The sequence below is a fragment of the Misgurnus anguillicaudatus genome, chromosome 6, assembly GCF_027580225.2.
Source record: "Misgurnus anguillicaudatus chromosome 6, ASM2758022v2, whole genome shotgun sequence".
NCBI lineage: Eukaryota > Metazoa > Chordata > Actinopteri > Cypriniformes > Cobitidae > Misgurnus > Misgurnus anguillicaudatus.
In genome coordinates this window covers 7,233,921-7,254,559 of record NC_073342.2, presented here as the reverse complement: position 1 = coordinate 7,254,559, position 20,639 = coordinate 7,233,921, and the positions used below count along the sequence as shown (strand labels likewise).

Here is a 20,639-nt window from a genome sequence, read left to right as displayed (position 1 = left end):
ATTACTATGAGATGGAAAACTGAAATTACTTAGTTTTAATCAATTCTAAGTAGGTTGAATCTGAGTTAAGTGCGTACAAACTACTATAAAAAGCCATTATCAATAGAGCACCGATATTACGATTCGCACCGGTCAATAGCACATGACAAAGAGGAGCTGGGGCCTTATGTACAAAGGCTTGCATTGAATGCATACTCAAACATTACTTCACGAGTTCACATTTTCAAATAATGGGCCCAGACTTATGTATCATCTAGATCCCTGCACTCTGCCATCAAGTGATGTCTTGTGGTGCCATCCCAAAAAGGGAAAAAATCGCTATCACGTACCTTCTCTGGATCTGTATCATATCTGTGGAATGATCTGCAAGTTGCAACAAGATCTGCTGATTCTGTAGCCGTCTTTAAGAATTGGCTAAAAACCAGTGGAGACCAGTGACTTATTTTTCGAGGGGGCACACATGAATGTAGCCCATAAGCTGCGTGGCTCTCCTTTCAAAATATGTGTTTGCCGCGTCATGTAAACTTATGTGCATCACGCGTGATGTCAAAATACAAGCCTGCAGCAGATGCTTCTAATGGGGTTTATAATAAACTTGATACACTTTTTTTATAAATTCTCTGTAGTTGGATTGCTTTCTTCTATTTAACATTTTATTATAGTTATGCAACACGCATATGTACAAGTATTGCATGTTATAAACGAATGTTCTACTAGATGTGTGTGATAAATAAAAAAGTGACATTGCAAAGTTGTGTCATTAGTCATTTCTAATACGCAGGTGTTATTTGGAAGATCTGCTTAAATGAAGAGCAATGAAAATAATTTTGTGTCTTATTGTATTGGAACCACAAGGTGGAGCTCGTGGACAAACAACAAACGTCAGAAGAAAACATTACATAAGTAAATGTAGATAAGACAATGGAGGTCCAGGTGTGATTCTGTATCCAAGTATCTGTGACATTTACATCAGATTACAATACTGAAACCCAGTGGTTCAGTAGGCATGAGATAGGACTGATTGTCATTAATCTACACAAGTTTGATCTGTGATAGAGGAGTTCAGTAGAGATGTGTGAGATCTGAAAGTGTGAAGTTAGACAGGTCTGAATGTGATGGAAACTGTTAGTAATGATCTGATGATGATGATGTGATGATGTTTGTTTGTGTACTGAGATTATTTTGACACTATTGAGATTATGACAGTGAGTCTTGAAAAGGTTTAGGTGAAGGCTTGGGTCTCTGAAAACAAACATCTCAGAAATACATTGACAGATCATCTAAAATCAGTCAAAGTTTAATTCAGTGGTGGAAGCAGAACAGGACAGATGGGTGGGCATGAATTAAGTTGAGGTGGGCCTGAATCTTTGGGTGTCCCAAAATCAATCCCGAATCCAGGGCTGGGTTTTCCAAAACCTTCTTAACGCTATGTCATTCTTATGTTACACTGTACCTTATCGCAGTGGTTTTCAAACTGGGGGCCGGGATCGGGGGCCCCAGTTTTATAACATTTTATAAAATACATTAATTTATTGTGAATTCTGTATAATTAAAACCTTAAAAAATAAGGCTACTAACCAACAGCACTACTTTGTATAATTTAATGTTTTGTTTGATTATAATGTTAAGTTGGAGAACAGTTTGTTTGTCATAAATTTTCTTTGTGGGGCTGTGAATGAATACACCGTACACTGTGAAAAATGAAATGAAAAAGTTTGTTCAGGTAAACGATGTAAATGAAGTGAGAGTGAGTTTGCATTGTGTTGTCATGCTTCAGTGATGTGTGAGTGTTTATAGTGCTGTGAGTTTAACACTTCATGACTGAGATCAGAACAGAACAGAATCTTCATCATCACACAAACCAAAAGAACAACAATGACTTTCATCATCATCTTCATCTGGACACTCACAGTCTTTACTCAAGGTTTGTGTTGTAACATTTTTATCATGATCATTAATTTATTGAAGAGTGAAATATTGATTTGTTTCAGTGATGTCTTAAATTTCATTCTTGTTGTTTCTTTCAGTGTGTAGAGGACAGTACACTCTTACTCAGAGTCCATCAATAACAGTTCAACCAGGACAACAAGTTCAAATAAACTGTAAAGTCAGCAGTAGAGTGTGTAATGGTAATCGTATAGCCTGGTACTTACAGAAACCTGGAGAAGCTCCTAAACTCCTCATATATGAGACAAACAGACTTCAGTCAGGAACTCCATCAAGATTCAGTGGCAGCGGATCAAACACAGATTTCACTTTGGCCATCAGTGGAGTTCAGACTGAAGATTCAGGAGATTATTACTGTCAGAGTTATCACTATCCAAGTAGCACTAATGTGTTGACACAGTGATAAAGAGTGATACAAAAACCTCTGACAGTCAGACTGCACAGTGACTGAACTCATACACCTGACAGATACTGCAGATGATCATACAACACAATAAAACGCAACACTGATCACACAAATAACACAACATCATCTTATGATCAACAGAAATCATGCTAAGGGCAGGTATGTATTTATTTATGATAAGATAAACACAGATTATTTTAACATCTATCTGTTCGTACTGCCTTTTCATCAAACCATATTCAGACTCCTCAACTTCAAATGAGAATAAAAGAGAAGAAATTATTATTTACAAAATCTGTTTATTACAATGGAAAGAAAAACTTTATACTTTGTTATGAATTGGCCAGCACAATCCATTAGAAAAATGTAAAATGTTCATGAGATTTACAAAATGGTATGCAGATAATTTCATAACTGACTAATGCCTTCATTTAGCTAAAGTGAAACTGGTTTGTTCACATTTACATTGTCAGGATGAAGAGACTCAGAATAGATCAGCTCTGTCTCCAGAGATCATCTTCACATCACAAAAAATGAATTTTACATTTACTGCTACATGAACCTTTTCATCAACTATTAAAACTATTGAATGATACAGGACAATCCTGCACAAATACTACTGATGCCATTTTCATTAATGAAGCTGTTAGACACAAATGTAAAGTTTTTAGAAGATGTATTGACTGTTTCAGCAAACACAGCACATTGACAGATGTAACGGTGATATGAGCTCTCTTTCAGTATTGAGTCTTAAATGATTAAATGTGCTGCATGTGTGAACTATGTGTTCTTGTAGCTCAACTGGTAAAGCATTGTGATAGCAGCCCAGAAGGTCATGGGTTCAATTTCTAGGGAGCACAAATACTGATAATATGAATATCTTGAATGCAAGTTGATTTGTATAAAAGCATCAGCTGAATGCATAATTGTCACATTTCCATTATTGGGCCAGTGCGAGCCAGGGCCTAAACTGGGCCGGGCACCACCAAGAGTCTCCAGGTATGAGGCAAAATCAAGATGCATTACTGTCAGGTCATTTGTATGGCAACGCTGACATAAACCACACCTTCACTGAATCCAACATCACACAACCACGATCATTTCACTGAGAAGAAGAAAGTTTAATCCAGCTGTGCAGGAAACAGAGCGAATGCGACATTGGATTTGAAAACCAAAAAAAAACCAATGAAACAGGAACTGTCATGTGGATGAGACCAGCACAGAGTTACAGTCGTACTCAACCCACATGGAAGAAACATATATAAACATATATGTTTCAATATAGGTTTTGATATAGGTTTTACATATATGTGACATATATAAAATTGGCCGTTTTCCTATATTATATGTACATATATGTACATATATGTACATATATGTTAACCTATATATTGGTAAAATTATTCAAATCTGTAGCTGCTAATAAATTAAACATAAATAAAGGTCCAACCAATGACAGTCTGCACCTGCAGGAGCCAGGATTCATACATCCAACCTTTCCAATTACAAACATGCAATCTCACCCGCCACAGCTGGGATTCGAACACCCAACCTTCCGATCATTAGACAACTCACTCTACCATCTGCGCTACTGTCGCTGTTAAAGAACTTGAAACAGTAGCTGTTAAATTGTAAACCATTTTGTTATACATGTCCTAGACAGACCTTGTAAATGTTTTAAACGTGCAGACATCATAACTTTTCTCCCTGTATTTGCCATACACTCTTAAAATGAATGTGTTAAAATAACACATCTAATGTGTTGTCCTTAACTTAACACAACTCTGTGTTATTTTTGTGACAACACACTTTTTGTTGTTTTAACACATCTTGCCCCTTTTCTTTATTAAACTCAAAATCAAGATGGAATGACACATAGTGTGTTAAATAGGATTAACACATCCTTTCATAGAGTGTATTTAAATTCCATAAAATGCCAATTACATACAAATTTCATGTGTTTGCACATACATAAGTTCTTGCATTTTTTTTGTTAGTTCTTAGTTATTGCCTTGATAATAGAAAATATGAGCTGGGCATGTATGACATTTGCCAAAGTGAGATATGAGCTAAAATGACCAGATCCTGCTTTATAGGAGACATAACTAATAGGGCTCATATGTGGATATAAAGCAGCAATACAGGAGACCTATATGGCCTGTATATGCATATATATGCACCTCAATTTTGCATATATGCAGCATATATATTATCATATATGGGCATATATGCTGTATATGTGCAGCATATATGTGCATATTAGCTGCATATAGGTTTCATATATGTGCATATATATTATTATATATGTGCATATATGCTGTATATGTGCTGCATATATGTGCATATTAGCTGCATATATGTTTCATATATGCGCATATATATTTTTATATATGTGCATATATGCTGTATATATGAAGCATATATGTGCATATAAGCTGCATATAGGTTTCATATATGCACATATATCCACATATAGGTTCTTTCCATGTGGGAATCCACTACAACTACTCCATCTGGAGGTTTGAGGCAGCAGAATGTGCTTTAGATCCTGCCCATAAGTTTGGGGGTGAAACCTTGAGGCCCTGATCTGTTAACACAACTCTTGACACGAGTGGGAGACAAACTGTGGTCCTCTATTAGAGGCCATGACAACTAACAGGCCATAAATCTGGAAGATGTTCGGTCTTTTTGACTGAGTAAAGTTTATGGAGGGGAATAAACATTTAATGACAATTCATATTTATTTTTCACTAACTTTATTAAAAGAGAAGATATGGGAAATATGTACACAAAATCTAAAAATAACAAAAATAACTTTAGGCAAAAGTCAATATTTAATGTGATCTTTTGGCACTAAACACCTTTTTAACTCTTCTGATCAACCTGATCTCACAAAGTTCTGTGAGATAGACACTGAATTTCTTGCTAATTTTTTCGTGGCATTCTCACGGATCTCTGCATTTTTCCGTGGCCCTTTTATGTACACTTGCTTTTAGGAACGGGTCTCTCCGATGTGCCCTAATGAGTGCCCTTAATCCGCGCGCACACACACAGACGGAGGGGGAATTCCAAACTGCGCACATAAACGCCCCAAATATGTTGTTTTTCATTACTCTATTCGCAAAATATATGTTAATATACTAGACACAGTAGCGCAACTCTCTCTAAAGTTTACACATCAAGAGTTCTGATCCGTCACAGCACTACACATCTGTGCAACTGTGATTGTACTGTCGCCTATGTCAGCATTGCATTCTCATCCCATCTCACCAACAGTTTAATACTTACTTGCACATTCAAACGTAGTCAGAGAAGTGCCTCATCCTCTTTCCAATCGCATAGAGGTTGTGAAACAGCAGTCGCATCCTCTCAATGAATCACTCAATTTGCATCAGTGATGCGCGGGTTGATAAGAAATGAGCGGGTGCCTGCAGTTACCCGTCGGAGTCATCCAAAAATATTTTTAATGATATTCGGGTCGCGGTCGGTAGAGTCGTTTGAAAGTAAGATGGCAATTAATTTTAAACAATTGCGGGCGGGTTATTTGAAAACGTTGGTCGGGTGCGAGTTGTTTATGGGCCATTCTACCGAATTCATGCAAATTGCTGTCCCGGAACCAAAAAAACTAATTTAAAAAGGATTAATGTAGGAAAATGTTTGATAATAAATATATAAGCAAATAACAATCAAAATATAACAATCAAAACCCAAAGTAATATTTGAGGTAGCTGCAGGCTTTATATATAAAATATGACAATGACAATGACAATTTATTAATATAGCACAATTTAAAACAACAGCTGTTGACCAATGTGCTTTCCAAATAGATAAAATAACAGATAAAAGACAAAAGAGAAAATAAGATAAAAACACATCAGTAGATAAAAAACACAAGAAAAAAAATAAAAAAAATAAAGTAAAGTAAAATCACATTAATTTAAATTTTCATCAAAGGCTTTTGAGAATAAATAAGTTTTGAGTCTGGATTTAAAAGTAAGGAGAGATGGAGCCTGTCTTAAGCTAACAGGTAAGCTGTTCCAAAGCCTTGGAGCCGCACTGTAAAAAGCTCGATCTCCCCTACACTTTAGTCTCGATTTTGGAGTATGTAATAGAGCCTGGGTAGACGATCGAAGAGATCTTGGAGGGTTATATTCAGTTAAAAGATCAGACAAATAGGTAGGTGCTAAGCCATTTATGGATTTATAAACTAGAAGTAATACTTTGAATTCAACTCTGAAAGGCACGGGAAGCCAATGTAGTGAGCGTAAAATAGGAGTAATATGCTCCCTCTTTTTTACGCCACACAAAAATCTTGCTGTTGCATTTTGGACAATTTGTAGGCGGGACAGTGTTTGCTGACTAATCCCCAAGTAAAGTGAATTGCAATAGTCAAGCCTAGATGAAATGAAAGTATGAATTAATTTCTCAAGGTCCCTAAAGGAGAGGAACGGCTTTGCTTTTGCAAGCAGACGCAGCTGGTAAAAGCAGGTTTTAACAACAGAATTTATTTGGCGATCAAACTTTAGATTATCATCCAGAATAAAGCCCACATTTTTTACCCAGGGTCTCAAAATATCATAATTTATATGGTGCTTTCAATTGAGAGGTGGTTGTCCCAAACCCCAAGGTCTGAATTTCACCATAGGAAAAAAAAATATGAAATAAATAAAAAAAATGTATCATTGTTTTAACTCTTTCACCGCCAGCGTTTTTAAAAAAAGTTGCCAGCCAGCGCCAGCGTTTTTCATGATTTTCACAAAAGTTTAATGCATTCCAGAAAATGTTCTTCTTCAAATATATAAACATACAATATACCAAATGAAAGAACAGACCCTCTGCTTTCAAACAAAAAACCCGTTTCATCCTACCTTTAGTAGTTCTTTTGTAATCAACTTTGAATATGGGTAGGCAGGGCCGCCTTAACCTAATGTGAGGCCCTGGGGCTGAGAGGTTTTGTAGGCCCCCCATACCCTCAATTTATAGTCTTTTTTTTAAGTGTAATATTTAGGTAATCTACATAACAAAATGCATTAGTTTCTTTCGAGACATACAACAGTGAGTTTTCCCTCTTTGACCCAGAAAACACCATAATATCATTATTAACATATCACTGAGCCTACTTGAGCATAAACACAAGACACTTTATTTAACAACCATACACAGCAACTTGTGGTGATAATAAAACCAAAATGTGTGAAAGTATATATGTTTATAAGATTAAGGTTTATATAGTTTTTGGAATATACAAATTTGCAGAAAATTCATTGCCACTCACTAACCAAATGCTCAGCACAGTTTTAAAAATATAATAAGTTAAAGTTAGTTTTAAAGTGAAAATGCATTAATGATAACAAAAGATAAGTCTTTATAGACAAAATCTTATTTTTTTAAACAGTTATTTAGTTTTTAGAATATTGAAGATATAGACTGCATTGTATTTAGTATTTATGCATACATAAGCATGTAAAACGAACAAGCATGAAAATGCACAAAACAGACAGGGAACATACCTGCATATATCTTTAGATAAGGAGATTATAAATATGAATGGTGCTATCAGGGGATGATCATGCAGTCTGTTTTGAGATGGTCTTGTCTCTCTTTACTTTCTAGCACCTTTACCGTTGCGTCTCTTTGTTGTTTTTCTAATCTAAACCAAGAGATGTGTGTACTGTGAGCTAACGTCGCGTCAAACTACATCGCTCCAGCTGCGCACGTGTCACTGATATAAACGCGAGTAAACTTAAACTTTATAACAACTAACAGCATTATGTGCGGGAACTCTTTTCTCTATTTGGCGGCAGTTTCTTGCGCACGGTTGGAAAGACTTCTGCATGCCAGAGACTCGAGCACAGAGAGAGCGAGCGCGCGCGCGCAAAAAAGAGAGAGAGCGAGCGAGCACGCGCGCGCGAAAAAGAGAGAGAGCGAGCACGCGCGTGAAAGAGAGAGACCTGCACCTCACTGGTCTAACATGTGCAGGAATGCCAAGTTGACAACGGGCACTTAATATATTACGCGGAATTGAAAAATCTGACTGTTACTACTGACATTTTATTTCACGGTAAGTTACCACGGACCAATCAGCAGACATGTAACGTGCAGAGTGATTGGCAGAAAACCTGACAAGTTACAAAACAAAATGACATTTTCAGCTCATCATGAACGCGAACATTGGAGGCCCCTGAACTTCGGAGGCCCCTGGGCTTCAGCCCAGGTAAGCCCGTGCATTAAGGCGGCCTTGTGGGTAGGTTTCTGCAAAAACACCACATTTTGAGCAAAAAGCCGAGATAATTCCATTTTTGTGACGGACTTTTCATAGAGATCCCATTCAGAGTGATCTTTAAAACAGACACGGACATGCAGCAGCTTGCCATAGGGCAGTACTTCCGGTTTTAAAAAGTTGCGGAAGGGCACCACCTAGTGGATAATAGCGGTATTGCGGAAAGACGGAAATACTCGTCATTGGCGGGGAAGCGTTTTCTCTTAATGGCGGGGAAAGAGTTAAGAAGTATCATTTTGAATACTTTTGTTAATTAAAACCAAAAATATATTTATTGGATATTTTCAGTAATCCCATGGTTTTGAAGTAAACATGATCAAAAGTTTGGAAATCTGTGTGTGACATTTATGAATGTCACTACCGATTGCACATTTTCAATGATTAATTTATTTTTTTTATTTTTTCTACTGGTCATTTAGGTTTTACTCATGTTTCAATGTCGAGAACTGTGCTAGCTAACTACATACTGATTAGCATCTTAGCAGTAGGATCAAAGTTAGCTTAAATCGTCACTACCGAAACAGTCACAACCGAAACATGTGTTGGCGTCTCAGTTGTGACGTGATTGTTTCGGTAGTGACAAAATGACACTTATTTCTTTATTTTAATAAATAAATAGAAACTTTCAAGTGCCCATATGTTCTTTTTCAGTACAAATAATTTGTCAGTCATATTTCTGTAATGTTGTACGTGATTTGACTAAGACTACAAACTAAGATAAAATGAACTAGGCCAGATTAATTTAATAAATTTATAATAGCTTGACTCATTATTGATATAAATGAAGGCTATATGATTTTACCTCTGGTCTCTAGTAAAAACTTTCTGCGCTAATTTAGCGGGACCTTGACTAATTGCTTTATATAATTGACATAACAGATAGCACTTATCAGTATCATTGTAAATTGACATGTCATTGTTAAGTGTAGACAGGGCAGGCTCACAATAATAATGTAAATGTAAATATATTTGGTTAATTTGTAGAGATAGCTACAGAGAGAGAGGAATCACCAACATCCATAGACAGAAAGATGAAAGTAGAGCGGACAGACTGAGAAAATACAGACAAAGATTGAGGGAGGACCAGAGAGGTACCAAGAATACTTAAAAAAAGGAAAGAGAATGAAATCAGAAAGCAGGGAAGAAGGGATACTGAAAAGTATCAAAGAATTATCTGACAGGGAGCAAAGAAATGTCAGAAAAGAATGGAGGAAAAGACAGGACAAACACAGGAAGATGGTTAAAAGACAGTTCCCTATCAAAAGCTTTACTCGATGCTGCGCTGCTAAGCGCTATGGGGAAACGTCTTTATCGTTGACCAGCTGAATATAGTGTGCAAACACGTCAATGAAATTGACCCGGAGGTATATAGCCTCGGTTGATGACGACATCACAGCGTACCCCATGCGAGGCTATAAAATAGATGAGCAACAGCTGTGTCATCAGGTCTTTTTATTTTCAGACCAACTCTGAATGAGTGTGTGCTACACTGAAATGCAAATCTCTCTCTTACCTTTTGAACTTCACTTGAGATCTTTGTTAGGAGTTAGATTCCAACAAGATAGAGTGCAGACTTTCTCTCTTTCCGATTTTAAAGGAGTTTAAGTTAAAGGAAAATATGAGTAAGAAGAGTCACGAGCAGTCTAAGTCGTGTTTGTTTTCGCTTTATGGCGAAGGACGACACACACACTTAACTGTTTTGTGTGTTTGGGGGAGGAGCATGCGGTCATGGTTTTGTACAGTCTGATGAGTGCGAGCATTGTGAATCATTCACAATATAAATGATTCGTGCTCGCCGTGATTATTTCTGACCGCAACCTTAAATTAAGTTATATTTCTTCGCGTGATTCCGAAGCGCACTCCGGTGTTTCTTTGGGTTATGTGGGGGTAATTATAATAATGACGTTGATGATATCTCTCTCGGTTCTGCGGAGTTTCATAAACCAGCCTCCGAGCGTTTCTCGCGCGATGAAAGTCGGTCGAGGAGCTTCTCGAGGTGGTAACACGCGCCAGGTTGCAAATTGATTGGCCTCGCGAGCCAGAGAACCCCAAACAAAGCAAACTAGCGGATAGGTTTCTATAGTGACAAAGGGAGAGGACGAAACATGAGCCTCTCTCTTTCTTTGAGGATCTCCATGGTGAATTAAATAAATCATGGGAAAGACCATACTCATTGCGTGCTTCATGCCCACGGCGTCAATTTACGACTATCGTGGGTACGAAGACGCGCGGATATACCGAAATGCCACAGGTGGAAGAGACGCACGCGAGTTATCTCTCGCCTGGCTCGGTATCCTCATTAAAGAAGCCTACCCTGCCCACGAAACCGTGTAAATAACTTCAGCTCTCGTGGGCAAAGCTTATCAAGCCGCAGGTCAGGCTGGTGCTGCGCTGCATACTATGGCAATATTACAGGCATACCAGACTGATCTGTTAAAGGATTTGAGTGCAGGCGAGACGATAGACAAAGAGACATTTGACGAGTTGCGTATGACTACAGATCTGTCTCTTCGTGTCATTAAATAAACGGCTCGCGCTATCGGCCGTACTATGTCTGCTCTGGTTAACACAGAGAGGCATTTATGGCTAAATCTGTCAGGCATAAATGAGAAGGATAAAACTTTTCTTTTAAATGCCCCTGTTTCCCCATTGGGTTTATTTGGTGACACGGTTGACTCCGTTGTCACGAAATTCACTGAAGTTAAAAGCATGAGGGAATATTCCACTCTTTACAGTAGGGCTCGCCGGGGGGCGGGGCATATCATGTTACATCAGATCGCTCCGTCCCGTTGCCTTTACGAAGCCTCTCCACCTCCGCCGCCTCTGGGCTTGCGGGGGGGGGGGGGCGGTTTCCAGCATAATGTTAAAGACCCTCTGTCTTCAATGTTAAAGGCCCCCCGTGCAGTGTTTTTTTTTTAGCATTCCCCTAAGAGGAAATAATAAAATTAATACCATTATCAGAGAGTCTGGCAGCGTGGAAACTACTGCCAGCCGTTTCTGCTTGGGTAATAAGCACAGTACACTTAGGATACAGAATCCAGTTTATTCGTCGTCCTCCGCGCTTCAACGGCGTGATATTCACTTCCGTGAGACCGGAGCGAACACAAATACTGTTGCAAGAGATTCAATCTCTGTTGATAAAAGGGGCCATAGAACACGTTCCCCTCCCAGAGAGAGAGTCAGGTTATTACAGCAGAAACTTCCTGGTTCCCAAAAAGGATGGGGGGTTGCGTCCAATCTTAGATCTTCGAGCTTTAAACAAAGCAGTGAGAGCTCTCAAGTTCAAGATGCTAACGGTCAAGACGGTTGTGGCACAAATTCAACATTACGATTGGTTTGTCACAATCGACTTAAAGGACGCATATTTTCACATAGAAATATTGCCACAACACGAAGTTCCTGAGGTTCGCTTTTGCAGGCGAAGCATACCAGTTTCGAGTTCTTCCATTCGGCCTAGCCTTATCACCCCGCACATACACAAAATGCATGGATGCAGCACTGGCTCCATTGAGACTCCGGGGCATCCGCATTTTAAATTACATGGATGATTGGCTAATACTAGCAAAATCGCGATAGGTGGCGCTCCAACACAAAAACATTGTGTTAGCACATCTACTTTTTCTAGGGTTGAGACTCAACGCCAAGAAAAGCGTTCTTTTTCATACCCAGAGAATGACTTATTTAGGGATAGTCTGGGATTCGATTACGATGCGGGCACATTTGTCTCCCGCACGAATCGAGGCCATTCAGCATACCCTGAGCAGAGTCAGGCTAGGCCAGGATCTCACTGTGAAATAATATCAGAGGATATTAGGGTTTATGGCATCAGCATCCACGGTGATTCCTTTGGGGCTGTTGCATATGACGCCGTTTCAGAGCCGGAGGGTTTCATCCAAGGGCCAACCCTCAAAGGCTGATTAAAGTGATGCGCCACGGGCTTCATACACTAACTATGTGGATAAGACCCCGGTTTGCCTTGGGTCCCACGCTATGAGCGACTTGTCATCGCAAACTGCTAATGACAGACGCCTCCCTGACGGGCTGGGGTGCGACCTTAGATGGTCGTCCAGCTCAAGGGGAATGGGAGGGTCATCAGCTCGGTTGGCACATCAATTGCCTAGAGCTGACGGCTGTATTTCTGGCCCTGAAATATTTTCTCCGCCAAATGAGAAGCTGTCATGTCCTAGTGCGGATGGACAACACAGCGACAGTCTCATACTTAAGTCACCAGGGAGGTTGGCGCTCGCGCAATCTGAACAAGATAGCGAGGCAGATTTTTCTCTGGGCTCAGGACAAGTTCCTGTCACTCAGAACAGTGTACATCCCAGAAAACCTATATGTAGGAGCAGATTTACTGTCCAGGCAGACATTATCGACTGGGGATTGGAAACCCCACCCAGACATAGTGTCTCAGATATGGACCTGATTTTACAGAGAGAAAGTGGACCTCTTGGCCTCTTTTCAGATAGCGCAATGTCTCCTTTACTTCTCTCTGAGTTCCCCAGCCCCCCTGGGTCTGGACGCAATGGCGCACACATGGCCGGACAAACGCCTTTATGCGTTTCCTCCAGTGGCGCTGCTCCCGCAGGTTCTAGCCAGAGTTCGCCAGCAAGGCTCTTGCCTCTTTCTGATAGCACCGCGTTGGCTGAACAGAGTATGGTTTTTATAGGGATAATATCTCTCCTCAACGGCTCGCCATGGGCAAGTCTGGAGAGGAGGGGCGTTCTGTCTCATGATAATGCATCTCAGGCCCGACCTGTGGAATCTCCATGTTTGGCTCCTAAGGGTACCAACTGAGGGACACAGGTTTGTCGCCTGATGTTACTGACACTATTTTGAGTGCTAGGGTTCCTTCCACTAGAAAGAATTATGCCTTTAAATAGGGTGTCTTTGAAGCATGGTGCATGACACATAATGCAGATCCTGTTAACTGCCAGTTTGCTACAGTTCTGAGTTTTCTGCAGGAAAAGCTGTCAGCAGCCTATGCCCATCCACTCTCAGGTTTTATGTGGCCGCTTTTTCGGCTTGCCACGCTTTGGTGGACGGGGCGCCGCTCGGGAGGCATCCAACGATTTAGGCCTACAGCAAGAACTAAGATTCCTTCGTGGGACCTAGCTATAGTCCTTGAGGGTCTGGTTCAGACCTCCTTTTGAACTTCTAGAGTCAGCGTCTGATAGACTTCTGACACTAAAGATGGTTGTTCTAATGGCGTTAACTTCTTTAAAAAGAATTGGGGATATGCAGGCTCTGGCGATCTCGCCATCCTGTCTAGATTTTGCCCCAGGAATGGTGAAGTTGATTTTACATCCTTATCTTGATTACCTGCGTAAGATTCCCTTTTCGACTGCACATCCGGTCATTCTTAAGACTTTCTGCCCTCCGCCGTTCACCACGCCGGAGCAGGAGTTATACCACAGATTGTGTCCAGTCCGTGCTCTTCAGACTTATGTCCACCGCACTAGCCAGTGGCGTAAGTCAGAGCAGTTGTTTGTCTGTTTTGGGGGCCGCAACAGAGGTGCTGCAGCCACCAGGCAGTCCATATCACATTGGGTTAGGGATGCCATTGCTCTTGCCTTTGAGGCGCGCTGTCAAGTCTCGCCAGCAGGTCTGAGAGCTCACTCCACCAGGGGAGTAGCCTCTTCTACTGCTTTAGTAAAAGGGGCCTCCTTGCAGAGCGTTTGTGATGCGGCAGGCTGGTCCTCTCCGCATACATTCATAAGATTTTATAGCTTGGATGCTCATGTCACTCCAGGATCTTCTGTCCTCGAGTCAACATCTCAAGCTGATGTCTATGCCATTTGTCCATAAGAGGGGTATCCCCCACTGCTACTTTTAGTAAGGGGTGCCTCCTTACAGAGCGTTTGTGATGCGGCGGCCTGGTCCTCTCCGCATACATTCATAAGATTTTATAGCTTGGATGCTCATGTCACTCCAGGGTCTCATGTCCTCGAGTCAACATCTCAAGCTGATGTCTATGCCATTTGTCCATAAGAGGGGTATCCCCCACTGCTACTTTTAGTAAGGGGTGCCTCCTTACAGAGCATTTGTGATGCGGCGGCCTGGTCCTCTCCGCATACATTCATAAGATTTTATAGCTTGGATGCTCATGTCACTCCAGGGTCTCATGTCCTCGAGTCAACATCTCAAGCTGCTGTCTAAACCATTTTTCCATAAAGGGGTATTCCCCACTGCTATTTATTAGGAAGGGGTGCCTTCTTATAGATGTTTGTGAGGCGGCAGGAGCATCCTTTCCGCACACATCCACTATTTTTTAGCTTGGTTGTTTATGTCTGAGATTTCTTTGCGGTCCTTGTGCACACACTTACACATCCGTAAAGGGGTCCAGACACCTCCAAGCACGGCAGCTTGGGTATTGTCGTTCCCCATAGCGCTTAGCAGCGCAGTATCGAGTAAAGCTTTTGATAGGGAACGGAGGGGTTACTTGACTGTAACCTTGTTCCCTGAAAAAGCGGAACGAGATGCTGCGCTGTCTTGCCGTACAGTAGATGTCCCAGGACTGGTCTTCAAACAAAAGATCTGATGACACAGCTGTTGCTCATCTATTTTATAGCCTCGCATGGGGTACGCTGTGATGTCGTCATCAACCGAGGCTATATACCTCCGGGTCAATTTCATTGACGTGTTTGCACACTATATTCAGCTGGTCAACGATAAAGACGTTTCCCCATAGCGCTTAGCAGCGCAGCATCTCGTTCCGCTTTTTCAGGGAACAAGGTTACAGTCAAGTAACCCCTCCGTTCTGTGTGTATAGTTCTTTTTAGGGATCGACCGATATGGATTTTTTTTTAGTGCCAATGCCGATACGATTTTTGTTTCATCAGCCTTAGCCAATGACCGATACAGGCTGCCGATTTTCTTGAGCCAATACTTGGAGCCGATACTTCTTTTGCTCACTCAGTTTATTTATAAAAATGACACGATGATGCCAAATGTTACAAGTCTTAATTTAAAAAAGTTACATTTATTGAACTTAAAAAACTATATTTCTGCACACAAATGTGCCAATGCCGATACACATAAAACTTGCAAAAATCGGCAGATATATCGGTCTGTCACTAGTCCTTTCATATGAAAATGTATTCAACTTACCTCAAATCAAATCAAAAATTAAGTTTACTTACTAGAGTGGCCGTGTCTTTATGCAAAGGCTGCAGCCTCCGGAGGTCGCATTTCCAGGCTGCATACATCATCAAGATGTTTCAGAATATTAACAATTATAAAGTTAAATATTATTCTTCGTTTATAGTAAATAGTTATTATTATTATTATTAGTTGTAATATGCATATGACTTGCGAATGTAATGGTCAGGTAACTTAAACCAGGCTTGATGATGCTTCATAGCTGCAGCCTTTGGATTTAGAAACGGACAATCTGCTCTTTCTTTCTCTTCCTCTCACGCGCACGCTTGGAGGAAGTGTTTTCCGTCTCGTTTAAAGAAATGTTTTGCGATGATGTCCAGCTGGGATTAGTTTACAACGCGTCTATTCGGATAAAGAGTGATACAAAAACCTCTGACAGTCAGACTCACAGTGACTGCACTCATACACCTGACAGATACTGCAGATGATGATGCTGATAGTTTATTTCACTTACAGCTCATTTATTTTCTACTATAGTTAATTTAAATTACAACTTTATTTATTTTTATTTTATTTATTTTATTTTTGATAGTTGTAAATCGTATTATTAATTTATTGTCTGTATATTAATTTCTGCTGAGTTAAAACAGCTTCAACATTGATGATTTTTATTATTATTGTACTTTAGTTTAATTCACAATATAAAAAAAACTGATGATAATCACTCATAAAGAAACATCAGTCAGTATCATTCAGTCAACAACTGTAACACAGATACTGGATGAGTCACATGAGAATAATTATCAAACTAAACACACCAATTACTTCATGTTCAAGGTTTTTCATTTCATTTGACTGACAGTTATGTAAATTGACTTCATCTGCAGGTGTTTTCATGCTTCATTGAGTCAGGTTTATTTATAAAATGTGAGCTTTCATATTCAAAACAGACAAAATGAGTCAAAGACATAAAGATACAATATGATTTTATTTGACGAATTGTCACACAATCATGAGTGAATGAATAAAGCAGACATAGACTTGTGTTGTTTGTGAAAAGAGATGTGAGATGAGAGAGAGAAACACAGTTAGTCTGTTAGTCTTGATGTGAGACAGAGGAGAGAGTGAGTGGATCTACTGTGAACACTGATCTCTCCTCAATTCTCCAGTGACTTTATCACGCTGGTCTTTCTGTGTGAGCTCACAGCTGACTGAGATCACTGAGCTCCACTCCTGCTCAGAGAGAGTCAGACTGCTGCTCCAGCTGTACAGACCGTCCTTCTCCAGGAGAGCAACACTGCTGTACTGAGACCTGCTGCTGATCCCGTCCACCTTCCAGTTCAGACTCCAGTCTGAGGGGAAGCCCTTGTTGGCCACACACATCAGTGTTGCTGCTTGCTTTGTGGAAATCTCTTCACTGGACGGCGGCAGGACGATCACTTTAGGGGGACTGTTACCTGACAATCACATCAATAATCAATAACTCACACAAGAAAGAAAAAATAACTTCACTCTCTCTGTGTTAAACATTAAACATCATAATAATAAATGAAGAAAGTTTAGGTCTCCTGAAGAGTGTTTTAATAGCTGCATTAAATGGCTAATATCACTTTTGTCATGTTCATCTGAAGGCTTTGAATCACTGAAATACGTTTTGATTCTTCAATGAAAATATAAATGAAAATATTTAGAGGCGGTTTCCTGGACAGGGTTTATATAAATAAAGTATTAGGGTTTAATTATATAAACACACTTTAGTTTTAACAAACAAACCTTACAATAAACATTAGGCTACTGGCATGAACACTGAGACAAAACAATGGCACTGATATGTTAAGATATTTCAGTGCAAACCGTTTTCAGTTAAGACAGCTCAAACATACATTTTAGCGTGGGACAAAACTTAAACTCTGTCTGGGAAACTGACCCATATTCATTATTATGAAAGAACATTTTAAGACATTTTAAATATTGAATTAAAGGTCAGTCAGTTAAAGTATTGACATGTTTTGTGTAATACTGCATATAAATGTATAACATTTAAAAATAATAAAAATAATGTTTTTTAAAGAATACAAGTTTAGGATACACATTTAAGAAATCATTTGTCACATTAAGTCTTGCACCTGATAACGGTTTCTAACTTGAATTTTAGTTAAACCTAAATTAACCTAATTTAAATTTCAGTTAATATAAAATCAATCACATTACAAACAAACAGCCCAACATGTGAACAGTAAACAAGCATTTGCAGTCTGAAAAATCTAACATATTATTAAGCAAATGTTATAACAAAATATTTTTTGTAACCCAGTTAGTTTTAACTACACACCAAATAATACAACAGCTGCACTTTGTTAACAAAACATATAAGACTAAATGTTAAATATTGAAAATCATTTTGAGTTTGAGAAAATCCACAAACTTCAAGTATCTATATGTACAAATGATTAAACACAAATATTAGTTAAAATGTCTGGGTGATCTTGTGTACACAATATAATTCACATACAAATAAATATGATATAAAGTACCTCCCACCTTGTTTTTCATATCTGATGATGTATATATTTAGACACAGTTATTTACTGTATTAAAATTATTATTGTATTATTTACTTACTGCCAACATCCAGTCTGGTGCCGCTGCCAAATGTGTACCACAGTGATACAAACTAATAGAGCGACTGTACAAAAACCTCTACACACTTGACTGAACACAAACTACCGCAGAATATACAACACTAACATCACACAACACCAACAACTATTGTGAAGATCTCTGAATGATTTATGTCTAAATAATGAACAGAAAACTATTACAAAATCTTTCAGATGGTTGTATTTTGTCTCAGTATTGTTTAGTTTTCATTTATTCGCTTTGTAATTCTTTCACCTGCTTACACAAACCTGAATTCAGACAAACTAATTTTGGACATTAATGTTTTACTTTTATTCAAAACTGTATTATTTCTGTAAAATGTTTGTTTTTATTCAGAATATTTTAGCATGCAAGTCTATTGAATAATGATAGTGTAGTAGTCTGTATGAGCAGAAGTTTCCTGTCGTCTTCTTTGCATTGTGTTGTCATGCTTCAGTGATGTGTGAGTGTTTATAGTGCTGTGAGTTTAACACTTCATGACTGAGATCAGAACAGAACAGAATCTTCATCATCACACAAACCAAAAGAACAACAATGACTTTCATCATCATCTTCATCTGGACACTCACAGTCTTTACTCAAGGTTTGTGTTGTAACATTTTTATCATCATCATTAATTCATTGAAGAGTGAAATATTGATTTGTTTCAGTGTTGTCTTATATTTCATTCTTGTTGTTTCTTTCAGTGTGTAGAGGACAGTACACTCTTACTCAGAGTCCATCAATAACAGCAGTTCAACCAGGACAACAGGTTCAAATAAACTGTAAAGTCAGCAGTGCGGTGTATGGTGGTAACTGGTTAGCCTGGTACTTACATAGACTGGGAGAAGCTCCTAAACTCCTCATATATGAGACAAACAGACTTCAGTCAGGAACTCCATCAAGATTCAGTGGCAGCGGATCAAACACAGATTTCACTTTGACCATCAGTGGAGTTCAGACTGAAGATTCAGGAGATTATTACTGTCAAAGTTTACACGTACCTAGTGGCTATGTGTTGACACAGTGATAAAGAGTGATACAAAAACCTCTTTCAGTCAGACTTCACAGTGACTGAACTCATACACCTGACAGATACTGCAGATGATGATGCTGATATTTATTTCACTTACAGCTTTTTTATTTTGTACTATAGTTTATTTAAATAACAACACTTTAGATAACTATTTTTTATAGTTATAAATCATTTCATTCATTTATTGTCTGTGTTAAAACAGCTTCAACATTGATGAATTTTATTATTATTGTACAGTTTAATTCACAATATTTTAACTGATGATAATCACTCATATAGAGAAACATCAGTAAGTATCATTGAACACATTTCGTCCCCTTGGAATTATAAGGTTCTATCTAACATTTTTGTCAAAATTGAGTTAATCACATATTCTTACTCTGTGACAATTTATTTACATTATGTGATGTTTTATTTTAAGTTTTGTACATTTTGGGACGTTTTATTAAAAAAACAAAAAGGTTCTATCTACAAAATCAAACTCTAAGTTGGCTCTATAAGGTTCTATCTGCGTGAGCTATTCAGCACTTCGAATGCACAAAAGGGGACCAATCAGGATCAACTTTATGGGGTGGTTTCTCAGACAGGGATTAGCTTAAGCCAGAAGTAGAACTTAGTTTCATTAGAAAATATTTAACAAACATGCCTTACTAAAAGTATTACTTTTGTGAGGCAAAACAAAGGGCACTGGTGTATTTTAAGATATGTCAGTGCAAGTTGTTTTCAGTTTGGACAGCTCTTAAATTTATTTTATTCTAGGACTAGTCTAATCCCTGTCTGTCAAACTGTCCCTATATGTGGTGTTGCCGGCTTTGTCCTTGACGACAGGAATAATCACAGACACACAATATCTGTGAGGATTATGGCACGCAACGCAAAGTTTTTAAGAAACCTTAAGATCGACAGCCCAAATTTTATGCAAGTTCACCCTACTGTAAAATCCAGCTTAAGCTGGTGAGATGGTTTTAGCTGGTCTCCCAGCTTGGTTTTTGCTGGTATTGCTGGTATAGCAAGCTGGTCTAGCTGTGTTTTGGTCACTTTTTAAGCTGGTCAAGCTGTGTTTTGGTCACTTTTTAAGCTGGTCTAGCTGTGTTTGGGTCACTTTTTAAGCTGGTCTAGCTGTGTTTTGGTCACTTTTAAGCTGGTCTAGCTGTGTTTTGGTAAGCTGGTCTAACTGTGTTTTGGTCACTTTTTAAGCTGGTCTAGCTGTGTTTTGGTCACTTTTAAGC

At 39.0% G+C, this 20,639-nt stretch overlaps 3 gene segments (V, D, J or C); 2 read left to right on the top strand and 1 right to left on the bottom strand.

Annotated features, from left to right (window-relative positions):
• The first annotated feature begins 1,875 nt into the window (after positions 1-1,875).
• On the top strand, positions 1,876-3,593 carry LOC129433692 (Ig kappa chain V region S211-like). The segment is given in 2 exon segments: positions 1,876-1,924; positions 2,028-3,593. Coding segments are annotated over 2 exon segments (372 nt in total).
• A 13,275-nt stretch (positions 3,594-16,868) lies between these two features.
• On the bottom strand, positions 16,869-17,665 carry LOC129434505 (Ig kappa-b4 chain C region-like). The segment is given in 2 exon segments: positions 16,869-17,191; positions 17,662-17,665. Coding segments are annotated over 2 exon segments (327 nt in total).
• A 1,264-nt stretch (positions 17,666-18,929) lies between these two features.
• Positions 18,930-19,404, top strand: LOC141364422 (Ig kappa chain V region K29-213-like). The segment is given in 2 exon segments: positions 18,930-18,978; positions 19,082-19,404. Coding segments are annotated over 2 exon segments (372 nt in total).
• Positions 19,405-20,639: the final 1,235 nt, after the last annotated feature.